General features: G+C 44.6%; 1 protein-coding gene across 7 annotated transcripts in view; it reads left to right on the forward strand.

Annotated features, from left to right (window-relative positions):
- Window positions 1-14,751, forward strand: part of TRIM66 (tripartite motif containing 66) — a 60,850-nt gene that overhangs the window by 35,540 nt on the left and 10,559 nt on the right. For all 7 annotated transcript variants that reach the window (XR_007478937.1, XM_049713957.1, XM_049713958.1 and 4 more), the window contains 3 exons: window positions 538-699; window positions 13,637-14,158; window positions 14,319-14,511. Coding sequence is in view for 6 of the 7 variants with exons in the window: in XM_049713957.1 (XP_049569914.1) it covers window positions 538-699; window positions 13,637-14,158; window positions 14,319-14,511 (877 nt within the window). In the remaining variant the exon portion in view is untranslated. The remainder of the gene's footprint in view (window positions 1-537; window positions 700-13,636; window positions 14,159-14,318; window positions 14,512-14,751) is intronic.

Raw genomic sequence — 14,751 nt, forward strand, 5'->3', positions numbered from 1 at the left:
TTGTCCCCAGAGCTTCCTGTTCCAGCCCCTTCCTCCTCCCCTCTCACTTTTTTCATAGTGGTGTCTCCTTTAAACATGTAACCACATTTATATCTTCAAAGCAGCTCTACAGACTTTTACTTTATTACAAAATATAAGGCCTCACATTTATGCTTCAGCACTGACAGCTTCAGATCATGCTTCAGATGTCTTCCTCTGAGGCTCATTTCCTTTGAGGGGATATGGAATAATCCTTATGATGGCAGAGAAGGGTCTAGGGTTTATAGAGAACCATAAACTCTTTAAATGTAAGTCAAAACTGTTATGATTGCTAAGGTGAATATGACAGAGTTAGCTCATAATTCTTGGTTTGGGTTCTGTCCTAAGATTGTCATATTAGGAAGAATTTAGATAAGACTATCTTTCTTTCTGAAAAAATTTCAAGCAGTTCACAATGTGTAGGTGGTAACAACGGACAGTGCAGGGTGGGCATTAGCCTTTGCTGCTGCTGCTACTCTTTGCGGTAAAACCCACCCACGTTCTTATTTTCTTCTCCAGGCTACAGATGCGTCCCCAGCATCTGAAGGCCCAAAGCCAATTCTCCCTCTTGACAAGAATACTACTGCTAACTTGCCCCAGGCATCTGGGGAAGAAACTCCTCACAGTGTTCCCCCACTGGACAGCGCCATCCAGCACTCGTCTCCGAATGTGGTGAGAAAGGTACTAACAGAGCCTGCTTTCGCTGACCATACGGGACCCACTGCCTGTCAAGACCCCAGGGACCTGGATGAGGATGATTGGGTGGGGGGAGGAGTGTCCCTGTTCCATCCCTGGATGTTACACAACCCTGACTCATGCCTTCTGTCCTAATGAGTCTGCAAGGTCCTCCTCTACCCCATTTCCACCCACATACAGTAAAAATGGGAGCAGCTGAGCTTCATTTAGAGAGGAAGGGGAAAGGGAAAGAAAGCCAACTTATTGAACCCTCACTCTGTACCTAGAACTGCACATGGTGCTTCACAGGGTGATTTCACTTAACCTTCCCAACAATACTGTGAGGTGGGCACCCCAATTTTATGGCTAAGGAAACTGAGATCCAGGGACCTACAGCTAGTACATAAGAGGGCTAAGGTTTATTTAAAATGAGAATCCAAAGCCTGAACTTTCTTCTGTCTGCAATGAATGAAAATGGGGAAAATGTTTTATGTGGTCCCACAATCCAAAGTTCGTTGGCCTTAGAATTTGGATTAATGGAATTTATTGGGTGAGTGCTCTACAGGGATATCCTGCAGAGGTAGCTGAGCATCTAGGGGCACTGGGATCTCTTGGAGATGAGCTATTGGAGCCCTTCCTGTCCATCTACCTACCTGCTGATGGAAGCGTTCATGGCAATAACCCAGAATCCCACGACTCCTCAGCTGTCCTACTCTAACCCCTGCCCTTCATCCCTACCCTGGTCATCCTCCTAGCTGGAACCTCAGTGCTGTGCCATGCCTTCCCATCAGCCCTCCATGTGTTCCTTGGCCCTGCTCCACTTATCCAATTGCCTTTTCTGGTCTAGTCCCCTCAACCTTCCTGGTACTTCCACTCAGCCCTGTACCTGAAGCTCTGTCAGCTATTCTGTATCCTTCCAGCCTGCACCCTCGGTCCTGCAGCATCCCTTAGGCTATACAACTCCAGTTCCACTAGTTGTTCTGTGTACCTACCCTTCATCATGTTTCTCCCAGTAGCACCATTGCCATATATGTTTTAGATCAGTCTAACTCAATGATACTTGAGAAGAGAATTTTAAAAAGTAAGAGATGGCAAAAATGAAGTGTTAACTTGGAAATCCCTTGAAGTCTGGGCAGGCCTCTGGTACTAATGGCTTTTTGTCTATGCGCATCCTGCCCTATCCTTTTGAAAATTGTCTGGCCTAGAGGCCAAAGAGATGCTGTAAATTGGTCCTTTGTGGCTCTTAGTGGTTTACATTCTTCCACCTGGGGTAGATACCTATCCATCCAACCATCCATCTATCCACCCATTTATGTATTCACTCAATGTTCAAAAAATGTAGGTTAATCTCCTATTATATGCCAAATAGTTTTCTACGTGTCAGACACACATTGGTGAATAAGAGTCTCACACTGGAGCTTATATTCTAGTGGGAGAGACAGTTAAACAAGCAACAACAATAAAGCATGATAAAGTGCTGTGATAGTCACTGGGTTGTATAGAAGAAGCACCTAACTCTGGGAGAAGGGACTGTTCACAGACTTCCTAGAGGACATGATTTTAAGCTGAGATTTGAAGGAGGAGAAGTTAGGCTGGTAAAGGAAGGAAGGGGAAAGTATAGAATAAATAGTCAAAGGGAATGGCAAGTAGGAAGGTCCAGAAGTGAAAGAAAGCCTGGGGTACTTAGGGGGTTTCAGATGATTTGGCTCGGTAGGAACATGAGATGTACTGGAGAATGGGAGTGATTGAAACCAGAGTGGTTGGAAGGCCTTGTAAATTATGCTCTGGAGTTGGGATTCAGTCTTGGGGGTTGTGAGGCGTGAATGAAGGATTTCTAGCAAGGAGGGACATGGTTTGAATTAAATTTTAGAAAGGTCGCTTTAGCTGTAGTAAGAGAGACCAAAATAGTACAGAGGAGAAATAGGAGAAGTTGAATGAAATCAGGTAATGATGGGAATGATGAGGCAGCAAGGACTTCAAGAGATCAGATCACAGGAGCTTTTGGGCTTGGAGACTGACTGGCAATGGGAAGTGAGGGAAAGACAGTCCAAGGTGTGTCTTAGCTCACTGAGTTGCCATTCACCTGAGATGGGAGCATGGGAAGAAAAGCATATTTGGGGGGGAGGAAAACGTTAAGTCTTGAATTGTTGGTGCTCTCCTGTGGAAGTTACATTATAAGATGAATATAAGATGAATGGAAGGCAGCTGGCTTTAGAGGTCAGTAGGAAGCATGGGCATTGCCAGTGCTCAACTGGTAGTGGGAGCCATGCTAAAAATGCTTCTGCTTATTTAATGAGTCTCAGTTCTGCTCCTCCACCCAGTACAGAGGAAAGGGGGTGAGCCACATGCAAGCATGGAGTCTGTGCTGCCTGTGTGGGTGGCCCACAGGGTGCTCTGAGCAGTGAGGGGAGGGGATGCTGCCCTCCTGTGTGGCTGCAGGGTGGCAGTGGGGTTAAAGAAGATCCTAAGAACTCTAACTTCTCGTTTTGAGCTGCCCCTGGCCGTGAACCTGGGTTCATGCAGAGGTGTGGAGGGGCAAGTGGCCTGACATTTTTCAGATGTTTTGTAGGCTTCTTTGTGGCTTGGACTCCCAGAAAAAGGAACCTCAAGGTTGCCATCCTGGCCCAGAGGAACCTTTGGGTCTACTTGACTGAGAGAGGTACTGCTTATACACAAAGCTCCTGAAATAAGAAGAAGGGCTTTCTTTTTGAGGGAATTCATTGCCTTGAATCTGGGATCGGGCAGGGTGGGGGTATGAAGGTCAAGGTTACCAAACAACATTTTGAGCATCTTATCATTGATTGATAATACTTTGTATAGCACTTTCTACTTTTTTCATCGGTTTTTACAAGGATTATTCTATTTTATCTCTTTGTTTATCCTAGCAGTACTATGAGGAAGCCACTTTCTTACTCCCCTTTGAAAGATGTGGAAACTGAGACACAGAGAGGTTCAGTGATCACCTAAGAGTTACACAGCCAACTGTTGACAGTGTTAGGACCAGAGCACAGGTTCCTGCCTCAGCCCTGTGTTCAATGATTAGGTTAAGTTGCCTCTCTCTGTGCACTGCAGTGGGAGAAGTAGGACTCCATGTGGTCTCTCACCTGCTGGATTTTCCTATCTTTATACTCTCTGAAGTAGCCTGAGGCCTTGCTGGGGAGAGGTCTTAGGACCCAGCCTAGTTTGGTCTTGGCTGTCTTTATCCGGTAAAGGCACTTAGCCCCCAGCCCACTCCTCAGCCTGTGCTGGCCTGTGAGTGCCGGGGACGTCAGAAGTCTATCTGAGGCCACAGATGAGAGGAACCTGTGGCTCCAGTCACCACTCTGTGTGTTCCACAGGGACCTAGTCATGCTCGGAGCTGCTTTGTGTCACCACATGGAGGACTTTTGTTACAGCTGAGCAGCTGTGCACAAGTACCTAGGAGCTGGTACTAAATAAGCTGATGGTGAAAACAGATTGCTGCTGAAAATGAGAAGTGAAAGTTCTAGAATGGGTTTTCTAGCGGCTTGAGCTCTGTAGTCTCGGGAACATTTTATCCCACCACCTTCCCTGCCTCCAGCAGGATGTTTTTGTATGAACTTGGACATTTGTTTGGCACTAGCTGTTGCTTAAGCTTCTTAATCTTGGTTCAGCCACTCTGAAGAAAGACGATGAAGAAAGACAACTCTGCAACAGAACGCCTTTAAATCCCAAGTGAAACTGGAAGCCGTTTTGATGGCTTCATTTCAAACTTAACTAGTCAACTGCTGAAAAATACACACATTCCTTTCCTCAAAACACTCATGGAGTCAAGGCTGTACACGTCACAGAGAGCCCTATCTCAACCCCAGTTCACTTGCAAGAGGGACCTCTTTTCTGCTCATAATGTAGCCCCAGATCTTCAACAAAGGACTTTGAGGCCACCAAGATGCTGCTTAAGGCTTGAGAGGAGTCTTTGATGTATTTTCAGCAAATGATACAGAAGTAGTAGGCATTCCTGTGGTCCAGATTATTAAGAGTGATGCAGAAGAGTCAAGGATAATGACTCAGATGAATAGCGTTTATGCCATTATCAAAGCATTTTGATGCCTGAGCTCTTGATTTGATTCTTAAAACTCAGTGAGATTTACATTAACCTCTAGAGGAGGAAATTAAAGCCCAGAGATGGAAAATGATTTGCTTAAATACATACTCTAAACCTTGACATAAGTGAATACTAGGCATCCTGCCTTCACAGTCTCCAAATACACTACTACGGACCAGGTCATGGGTTCTCAGCCTTAGCAACCTTCTTTTCCTCATAGTCTGCCACTGACAGCAGCGTTTCTCAGAATGTTCCCAGGGCCTGGTGTGGCTTTCTTAGGGCATAGCCTGTGTCCAGTTAACATGTGCAGAACTGTACAGAGATGTGCTCTGTCCAACAGAGCTAACACTCCCCAGGTCTGGCTCCCTGAATTTTGTACTCTCTAGGAAGCCTGTTTCCTTCATTCTAACCTGATTTTATTCACAGACCAAACCCAAGATCTTTGTCTATCTCTTGGTTCATGTGAAAACAGGTTCTTGTTCCTAGGCCTTAAATTTCCTTAACCCAGCCTGGGAAAAATACCTCTGGCCTAATTTTTCCTAGTCTCCAAAATTTGGGTTTTGACGATTCTACTCATTCTGGCTTTTACTTCAGATTTACTGGAATCCACTTATTCTTTTCCTCTTCCTTCCACCTCAGACTCTGGGATCCTCTTTGCTTTTTCCATCTTCTTGTATCATCAGGGCACTGGGCAGTCTTCATTTCTTCTCTCTTCACCAGCCATGATTGTTTTCCCTTTTGACTTTGGTCAGTTAGCAGATACCAACATAGTTACATCTATAGCAATAGCCTTACTTCATACAAGAGTATTTTGTTGAGCTGGAGGGGCACTCACCATCAGCAAGAGCAACTTTCCTATTAAAAATCAACTTGTGAAACCACTTGCAAGAAAAGTTAGTTCCCCCCTCAGCTGTCTGATTCAGCTGTGTCAAGATCTCCTGTTAAACCAGTCTACTTTATCTGAAGCTGTTGAAATTCTCAAATATCTCAAGGATTTAATTCACAAATCGATTTACCTCCATCCTTGTCTCCTTATCTGTTTCTTCAGCCAGGGTGAAGGCCTTCAGTATGTTTCTAAAACATGACACATTGGTCTCTTCTTCTACTGTACATTTACATGGTGATGAGTTTTTGACAAGTTTAACTTCTAGAACAAAAACCTGAAAGCAGAAGTGAGCAGGCAAAGCTTCAGAGCAGCAACAAGAACAGATGTCACAAACCTCAGTCATTATATTCTATATGCGACTATAAGCCTGATCTAGTCAGCATTCTTTTTTTTTTCTTTTTTTTTGGCGGTTCGCGGGCCTCTCACTGTTGTGGCCTCTCCTGTTGCGGAGCACAGGCTCCAGACGCACAGGCTCAGGGGCCATGGCTCACGGGCCCAGCCGCTCCACGGCATGTGGGATCTTCCCAGACCGGGGCACAAACCCGCGCCCCCTGCATCGGCAGGCAGACTCTTAACCACTGCGCCACCAGGGAAGCCCCTAGTCATCATTCTTGATCTAGCAAGCTTAGTTATATGGTTTTCTTTGGAAATTTTTAGTTTTCCTATATTATAGCAGTAAGCAGAGTAAAAGCAGGAAGGCAGAACTTCTATAATGGCAGCTAACAACAGGGGAGAAGACAAGAAACTTCACCTGGAAATGTGCCACGATGTGAAGTCATTCACTGAAAGGACAAGCTAAGCCCTACATTCCTAGAAGTTCCCTAAAGCACCAATGAACTGCAGAACACCCCAGCAATAGAGGTTCATCAAAGTTCTTTTACATCACTAAGAATTGGTCTCATTAGGCATCATGTGCTCTGTTTAGTAAGACAGGGTAAGGTGCAAAGCATTTGAAAAATACTCCCCTTCAAAATAATATTTAAAGCTAACTGCATTTTGTTATCGAAAGAGATATGTTTCAGATATCTGGAAAATTGACTTCTGTGGAACACCACCCTATCTGTGCCACTTTATCCTCAGCAATATTATCTTTCTGTAACAACCTGAAATTTGTATTAAACTCAGGGTATGTGCACCAAGTGTCTGTTTATTGACTTCTTAATCACATCATACTAGGGCACTAGCTTTCTACCTAATGGCACAAAATCAAGACCAGCCAGCGGATTTCTAAGGCTGGGCCCAGTCTTGGATTCCTTTATAAGCTTGGAAAATTTGGGTAATCACTCTGTGTCTCAATTTCCCTTCCTGTTAAAATGAAAGAATAATGTTTTCTCTGAATTTTGACAACATCTTGTGGCAGTCATTAGAATGGCAATATAGGCACATTGAACTCCAGAAAAAGATCTGGGTGGTGAGAATGGGGAGAGGAAAGGCAGCAGGTAACAGAGCACAGATCAACAGGATTAGATGGGTAAAGGACTACATAGGTGACTAGGAGAAAAGGTTGAAAGTCATACAATTCAGACAGGTCACAGGTCAGGCAGGTGGCAAACAGAGATAAAGAGATAAGAGACAAGGAGAACAAAGGGACAGGGACATACAATTTGGGAGGAGAGAAAATTAGGGGCAAGTAAGGAGATACTAGGTCATGGAGGTAAGAGGGAGCTCCCTTCATACGTCAAAGATGACCTGAGCTGATGACCAGTGTATGTTTTTTGCATTTTGGACTTTTCTTCCTCCCTGAACTAGAAAATAATTTATTTTTACTTGCAAACCTCAAAATACTTATTTTCCCTCATGAAATCTGAAGGTTTTATATGTGAAGATGAAGTCAAGGTGCCAGTTAAGCTTGGCGGTGTCAGTGATTGCCCTATACAGACTTTCCAGCTGGCCATACGCTTTCACCTTCTCTCATTTGACCTCTGAACAATCCTGAGTGTTGGAGAGGACAGGTGGCATCATCTCCATTGACATATGAGCTCCTCCTGTGTGTGAGGCACCAAATGTCAGACAACTTGGTCACATTCCCAAGTCCTTCTCTAACCCTAGTATGTTCTCAAGAAGACTCTTCCTTACAGACCCTAGAGACTCAGCCTGCTTTCTTGGCCCTGAAAGTTGGCCCTCCCCTTGCCCCTACTCACCTTGTAGCAGGGTAGGATGGAGGGTCTCAACTCCTCTCTTTCTTCCTGTACATGAAATAAGGACCTTTTGCTTTAGTATTTTGTAGCTCTTCACTCCAGAGAGCCAGATGAAGTATCAAAAATAACTAACACATAGCATAATGGGTTCCAGAAATGCCACTGTATTTGCATAGCCTATAGATATGGGACTGGGGCTGGCTTCCTCATAGCACTCTCTCTGAGTCCCTTCTCAGAATTTCCCTATAGATGTTTCCCAGGTTCTTGTTACTGTTACCAGAGCTTTCTTTACACCACTTACTGATAGCCTTGGCCTCCTTGAGATTGGCTGTAGATATGGACAGGAAAGAGACCAGTCTAGTCTTCAGTATCTTAGGACATGTTACCGACCTCATGCCGTCTGCTAGGTGTTGTGGGAGCAGGTCCAGCAGGCGCAGCTCAAAATAAGCTGCAACAGAGTTTCTACAATTCTTCCACGGCTCAATCTGCATGCCCTCTCTTCTCTATCATTATATTAACTCACATTTCATGATGTGCAATACGTGATCAGGAAAGGGGAGTCGGTATCATACAAATGTGATCTCTACCCCTGACCTGGAAAGTTTTGTGTTTGGGGATTTAATCTTGTGCATGTCTTGTGACATACAGCATCTGACTATTATTACTCAGAATGGTCCCAGAGGGATTTTGGTGCTCTTAATGCTTGGCACCAAGGACCTCACTGCGAGTCATCTATGTAGATGAGATGACTGCATTAAATATACATGTCAGATAGGGAAAAGGTGAAAGAGCCCAGCTCAAAGGATTAGACAGTCATATATTACAAAAGGGAATACAATGATCACTGGTTATTCTTATCCAAAGGTAAGGAGATATAGTATATTAGAGAGCTATGTTAGTGCATTACCAGGACAACAAGAGGACGCCAAGGGATGCAGGCCAGGGCATGTTTGAGATGGCCCTTGGCCTCTGGCCTCAGTCCCTTAAGCTGGGCTCTATGCCTACTTTATTCCATTTGGTTTGAGCATTCCCCCCCATTGCTTTTTCTCCTCACCTTTCTTATCTTGGGACTTAGACTATACAGCAAATTGAAGGCTTTTTATTGAAGACCATTGAAATACCAAGAAACGTATAAAAAGCAAACTTTTCTTTGGAGAAATAAAGGGTATTTAGCTCATCTACTTTTAAAACTAAAAATTAAGAATAGAAAATATAAGCTTTATTAAAGCAGTTAAACAAATAATAAGGGGAAAGCGTTGGGGGAGAAGAAAAAGAGATGAGAAGAAAGAAAGAGAGGAGAAGAAGAGAGAAAAGGTCAAGAGAGACAAAGGGCAGGTGAAGGAAGGACAAAGAGATGGAAGAACAGAATGTGGGAGAGATCAGGGAAGGGGGTGAGCACAGAGAGGGGCAGAGGCAAGCAGACCAGAATGAAGAGTGTGGCTTTGGTGCCAGAGATCTGGATTCTAAACCTATAAAAATCCTATGTCAAATATCGTACTTAGTGGTGAATAGTGAAAGGATCCCCCTGAGATGAGGAATGAGAGTAGGATGGCTACTGTTACTACTTCTATTCAACCTCATACTGGAAGTCTTAGCTAGTGGAGTAAGGCAAGAAAACCAAATGTAAGCAAAGGGAGAAATAAAACTCAGTAGTCACAGGCGACATGATTTATATGCACAGAAAATCCCAGAGTGACTTTAGTAAGGTCCCTGGATGCAAGTTCATGAACACAAACAAAGAGAAATGGAGATTTATAAAATTATGTTTTCAGTAACATAAAAAACTGCAGATGCCCTTCTGAGCTTCATTTTTTCTCAGGTGTAAAATTAGGGCTACGACAATAATAGCAATAACAATAATAGCAGCAACAGCAGCTGGGATTTATTGAGTACCTACTGCCAGACATTGCTCTAAATGTTTACATGGATTATTTCTTTTAACCTTCACAACCCTTTAATGTTTGTTGTGAGGATTAAGTGAGGAAATATATGTAAAACACTTAGAAAATTGCCTTGTGTATAATAAATTCTCAATAAATTTTAGCTATATAAAAATAGGCAGGTACTTCCCTGGTGGCGCAGTGGTTGGGAGTCCGCCTGCCAATGCAGGGGACACAGGTTCCAGCCCTGGTCCCGGAGGACCACACATGCCGCGGAGCAGCTGACCCTGTGCGCTACAACTACTGAGCCTGTGTTCTAGAGCCTGCGCACCACAACTACTGAAGCCCACGTGCCTAGAGCCCGTGCTCTGCAACAAGAGAAGCCACTGCAATGAGAAGCCCACACACCACAACAAAGGGTAGCACCCACTCGCTGCAACTAGAGAAAGCCCACGCGCAGCAACGAAGACCCAACACAGCCAAAAATAAATAAATAAATTAATTAATTAATTATTTTAAAAATAGGCATTATTTTAGAGAAACTTATGGACTTAGTTGTTAGTAGAACTAAGCTGCTATTCATTTGGCTTACAATTTGTGGAATAAACAGTCATGCACTGTTGTTGTTTTAAAAAATTGTGAATAGCTCATTTTTTTTAACATCTTTATTGGAGTGTAATTGCTTTACAATGGTGTGTTAGTTTCTGCTTTATAACAAAGTTATACATATGTTCCCATATCTCTTCCCTCTTGCGTCTCCTTCCCTCCCACCCTCCCTATTCCACCCCTCTAGGTGGTCACAAAGCACCAAGCTGATCTCCCTGTGCTATGCGGCTGCTTCCCACTAGCTATCTATTTTACGTTTGGTAGTGTATATATGTCCATGTCACTCTCTCGCTTTGTCACAGCTTACCCTTCCCCCTCCCCATATCCTCAAGTCCATGCTCTAGTAGGTCTGTGTCTTTATTCCCGTCTTACCCCTAGGTTCTTCATGACATTTTTTTTCTTAGATTCCATATATATGTGTTAGCATACGGTATTTGTCTTTCTCTTTCTGACTTACTTCACTCTGTATGACAGACTCTAGGTCCATCCACCTCACTACAAATAACCCAATTTTGTTTCTTTTTATGGCTGAGTAGTATTCCATTGTATATATGTGCCACATCTTCTTTATCCATTCATCCGATGATGGACGCTTAGGTTGCTTCCATCTCCTGGCTATTGTAAATAGAGCTGCAATGAACATTTTGGTACGTGACTCTTTTTGAATTATGGTTTTCTCAGGGTATATGCCCAGTAGTAGGATTGCCGGGTCATGTGGTAGTTCTATTTTTAGTTTTTTAAGGAACCTCCATACTGTCCTCCATAGTGGCTGTACCAATTTACATTCCCACCAGCAGTGCAAGAGGGTTCCCTTTTCTCCACACCCTCTCCAGCATTTACTGTTTCTAGATTTTGTGATGATGGCCATTCTGACCGGTGTGAGATGATGCCTCATTGTAGTTTTGATTTGCATTTCTCTAATGATTAGTGATGTTGAGTATCCTTTCATGTGTTTGTTGGCAATCTGTATATCTTCTTTGGAGAAATGTCTATTTAGGTCTTCTGCCCATTTTTGGATTGGGTTGTTTGTTTTTTTGTTATTGAGCTGCATGAGCTGCTTGTAAAGTTTGGAGATAAATCCTTTGTCAGTTGTTTCATTTGCAAATAGTTTCTCTCATTCTGAGGGTTGTCTTTTGGTCTTGTTTCTGGTTTCCTTTGCTGTGCAAAAGCTTTGAAGTTTCATTAGGTCCCATTTGTTTATTTTTGTTTTTATTTCCATTTCTCTAGGAGGTGGGTCAAAAAGGATCTTGCTGTGATTTATGACATAGAGTGTTCTGCCTATGTTTTCCTCTAAGAGTTTGATAGTGTCTGGCCTTACATTTAGATCTTTAATCCATTTTGAGCTTAGTGAATAGCTCATTAATTCATTTATTCAGGCAAGCACTGCTCTTACGTCTAGAAATACAGTGGATAAGCAAAACAGACAAAGTCCACACTCTAATGGAGTTTACAGTTTAGTAGGAGAAATAGATATTAACCAAACGGTATCACAGATTGGGCTATGAGAATAAGGTCCAGGAGTTATGAGAGCATAAAAGGGGGGAGCTGGTCTGGGTTAGAGCGAAAATTCACGGGTGAGCTGAATTCAGAAGGTAAGTGGAACAGGGGCAGGGCTAGGAGAATGTTCCATGCAGAAGAAGCAGTCTGTCTGAAGAGAGAGGTTGCATGTTTCAGGAACTGAAAAATTGTCTGAGTGGCTGGAGTTCAGAGAATGAGGAGAGAGCTGTTGTATGGACTGTGGCTGCAAAGCAGGACAGGGAAGAGCTCATCAAGGCCTTAGGAGCCTTGTTGAGCGTTTTCTCAGTGGAGCGCAGTACAGTTTTATGCAGAGGACTGATGTGCTCAGATTTGTGTTTTGAAACTATTTCTCCACTGAGGAGACCACTACTGTAGTCTGGAAAAATATGAATGTGTAACCCAGGCTAGCACACCAGCAGCAGAGAGGAATAGTGGGAATATTTGAGAGATGTTTAAGGGGTGGAATTGATGAGGTCTGGTATTAGCTTGGGTGAGGGAGGAAGGATGCTCTACTGTTGTCTTCCTCCTACGATTCAGCTTGAAGAACTGGGTGACTAGGGTGACATTCACTGAGGTGAGGACTGTCTTTTCTTCACTGTTAATTAGCTTTACTAACTTAATATGGAAACTTGAGAGGGTATTTGAAGTATTTCTTTTCCTGTGGAAATCTGAATGTCTTATTCATGGGAAAAACAATGACAGGTTTATGACACTGATTTTGGAAACTTAGAGATATTTACTCCTTGTTTCCCCTTCAATTTTCAAAAGATGTCAAATTATTATATCTTTTGTCTTAAAAAAAGGCAAGGATATCAAACTTTTAAATTCCTGAATGTTGCATTTAGAACAGGTCTTCCCACCGTCTCCCCTCCATCAAATCTCTTTCTCCAACATGAAAAACTGAAATAGATTCAGTGCAGTATCTATGTCTTTAACTTCTTTTTATCAAGCTTTTAAGTCTCTTCTGCCTAGGTCACCAAGCAGTTAGAAACGAGAAAGGAATTATGGGGGTTGGAATATTATTGCCTCATCCAATGATTGTCCAGATCGTCCATATTAAGATTTAGCTGCTCTGATGTTCTCTGCATCTGGTTTAGAATGTCTTTGGCAGGTATAGCAGGGCTAGAAAAGACCTTCACATCTCTTGGTCAAAGTCTTCAATCTGATGCTGGTGGTGCTGGAGTTGATCTGAACAAGGCTGTGAGAAGGCTCTGGAGTTTGACCCAGGTTACCCAGGACTGACTGGGGCTCCCCAAGCCTTGGCACTATCTCAGAGAATGTCTGCAGCAGATCAGGGTTTGAGCCTTCTGAACTTCCTCCCATTTTTATGTAGCAGAAACTATCCTGTAGGACCCCCAGAAGGGAAGAGAGGCCACTAGTGCTGTAGTCAGAGGGGAATGTGAAGTGGGAGGGTAGTCCTACAGTCTGACCCTTTGCTTAGGTACTGGAAAGGGGGTGAAGGATGTGGCTGATAGTGTGTGTGTGTATGTGTGAGTGTGTACCACCCTCAGGTCAGGTGGTAGGCTGTCCCTCTCTCTCTCCCTCTCTTTGTCTGTCAGTCCGTCTCTCTCTCTTTCTCACACACACACACACACACACACACACACACATGCACACATGCATGCACACTAGTGTCCTCAGCCGTGCCTGCCTCTGTGTCATAGCCCACCAACCTCCTTGGTGTAGGGCAATGGAAATAGGACTTCTTGTGCTGTCTGCGTTCCCTGCAGCTATGAGACTCTGAGGCAGAGTGAGATCTGAGCATGGAACTCTTGTGGGCTGCATCTGTCCTCTCCCTCCCACCATTCCTAGCTAACAGCCTGACTGTCCCCTGTCTTCTTCGCTCCTGCAGCACTCCACTTCTGTGAGCATCATGGGCTTTTCCAACACACTGGAGATGAAACTGTCATCTACCAGGCTGGCGAGGACCTTAGAGCCACAGATCCAGAGTGCGAGCAGCCTGACAGCTGCCCCACCCCAGGTGGTACCAAGCCTGCTGAGTGGCCCCTCACCAACCGTGTCCAGCCTGGTGGGTGGTCAGAACCAGGCTATGCCCAGCCTGACAGCCAGTCACCTGCCGACCATGCCCAGCCTTGTGTGTGGCACACCCCACTCCATGCCCAACCTGATGAGTGATCCCTCCCAGGCCATCACAAGCCTGGCAAGTGATCACTCTCAGACTGGGCCCAGCCTGATGTCTGGTCCCACCCACACTGTACCAAGCCTGGCAACTTGTCCTCTGCAGAGCGTGCCTCCGGCTTCTAACATGCAGTCGGAAACCGGATCCAGCTGCAGTCCTGGCTCTGGCCGAAATGCAGGGAGCCTGCGCCCTGGGGATGGGGCTGACCCCTCCCTGGGGAATGCCTTGTGTAAGGTAGGTCTTGGGGAAATGCCATTCAACTTCCTCTGCTCATCGCTGGGCAAAAGGGTAGCCCCTGAAGGCTTTATTCTGGCCTTAGCTTAACAGCTCTGTGACCACCAACAGGAAAAACGTCTGATTTCTTTGATTCTTGTTGGCCTTTCACTTTTAAAAGATGGAAAGTGAGGATTCTACCCGCTTCACTGACTCTCTGGGACAAGGCCCCACAGCCCCTGGTCCGGACACTTCCAAGGATTTGGCTATCCCCTCAGAACTGGAGGAGCCAATTAACCTCTCTGTGAAAAAACCTGCACTGGTCCCAGTGGTCAGCAAATCCGTGGCCCTGCAGCAGTACCGGAGCCCAGAAGGTGAGACTCAGCAGCCTGCCTTTCGTGCTGACCACACGCTTGAGCAGATGGGCTCAGCGCTGCCGTGAGACAGAGGTCAGCAGAGCTTCTCTGAGCCTGAGGGAGCAGTGTTTCTCTCGGGCTAAATTCACTTCTCCCCCAGAACTGACTTATTGATGTCTGTTCTGTTTCCCTCACTGTAGCCATGACTGATCCAGGCATGGCCAGAAACCAGCCTCCTTGTAAAATTCCCCATGCAGA

The sequence above is a fragment of the Orcinus orca genome, chromosome 8 (genome assembly GCF_937001465.1).
Source record: "Orcinus orca chromosome 8, mOrcOrc1.1, whole genome shotgun sequence".
Classification (NCBI taxonomy): Eukaryota; Metazoa; Chordata; class Mammalia; order Artiodactyla; family Delphinidae; genus Orcinus; species Orcinus orca.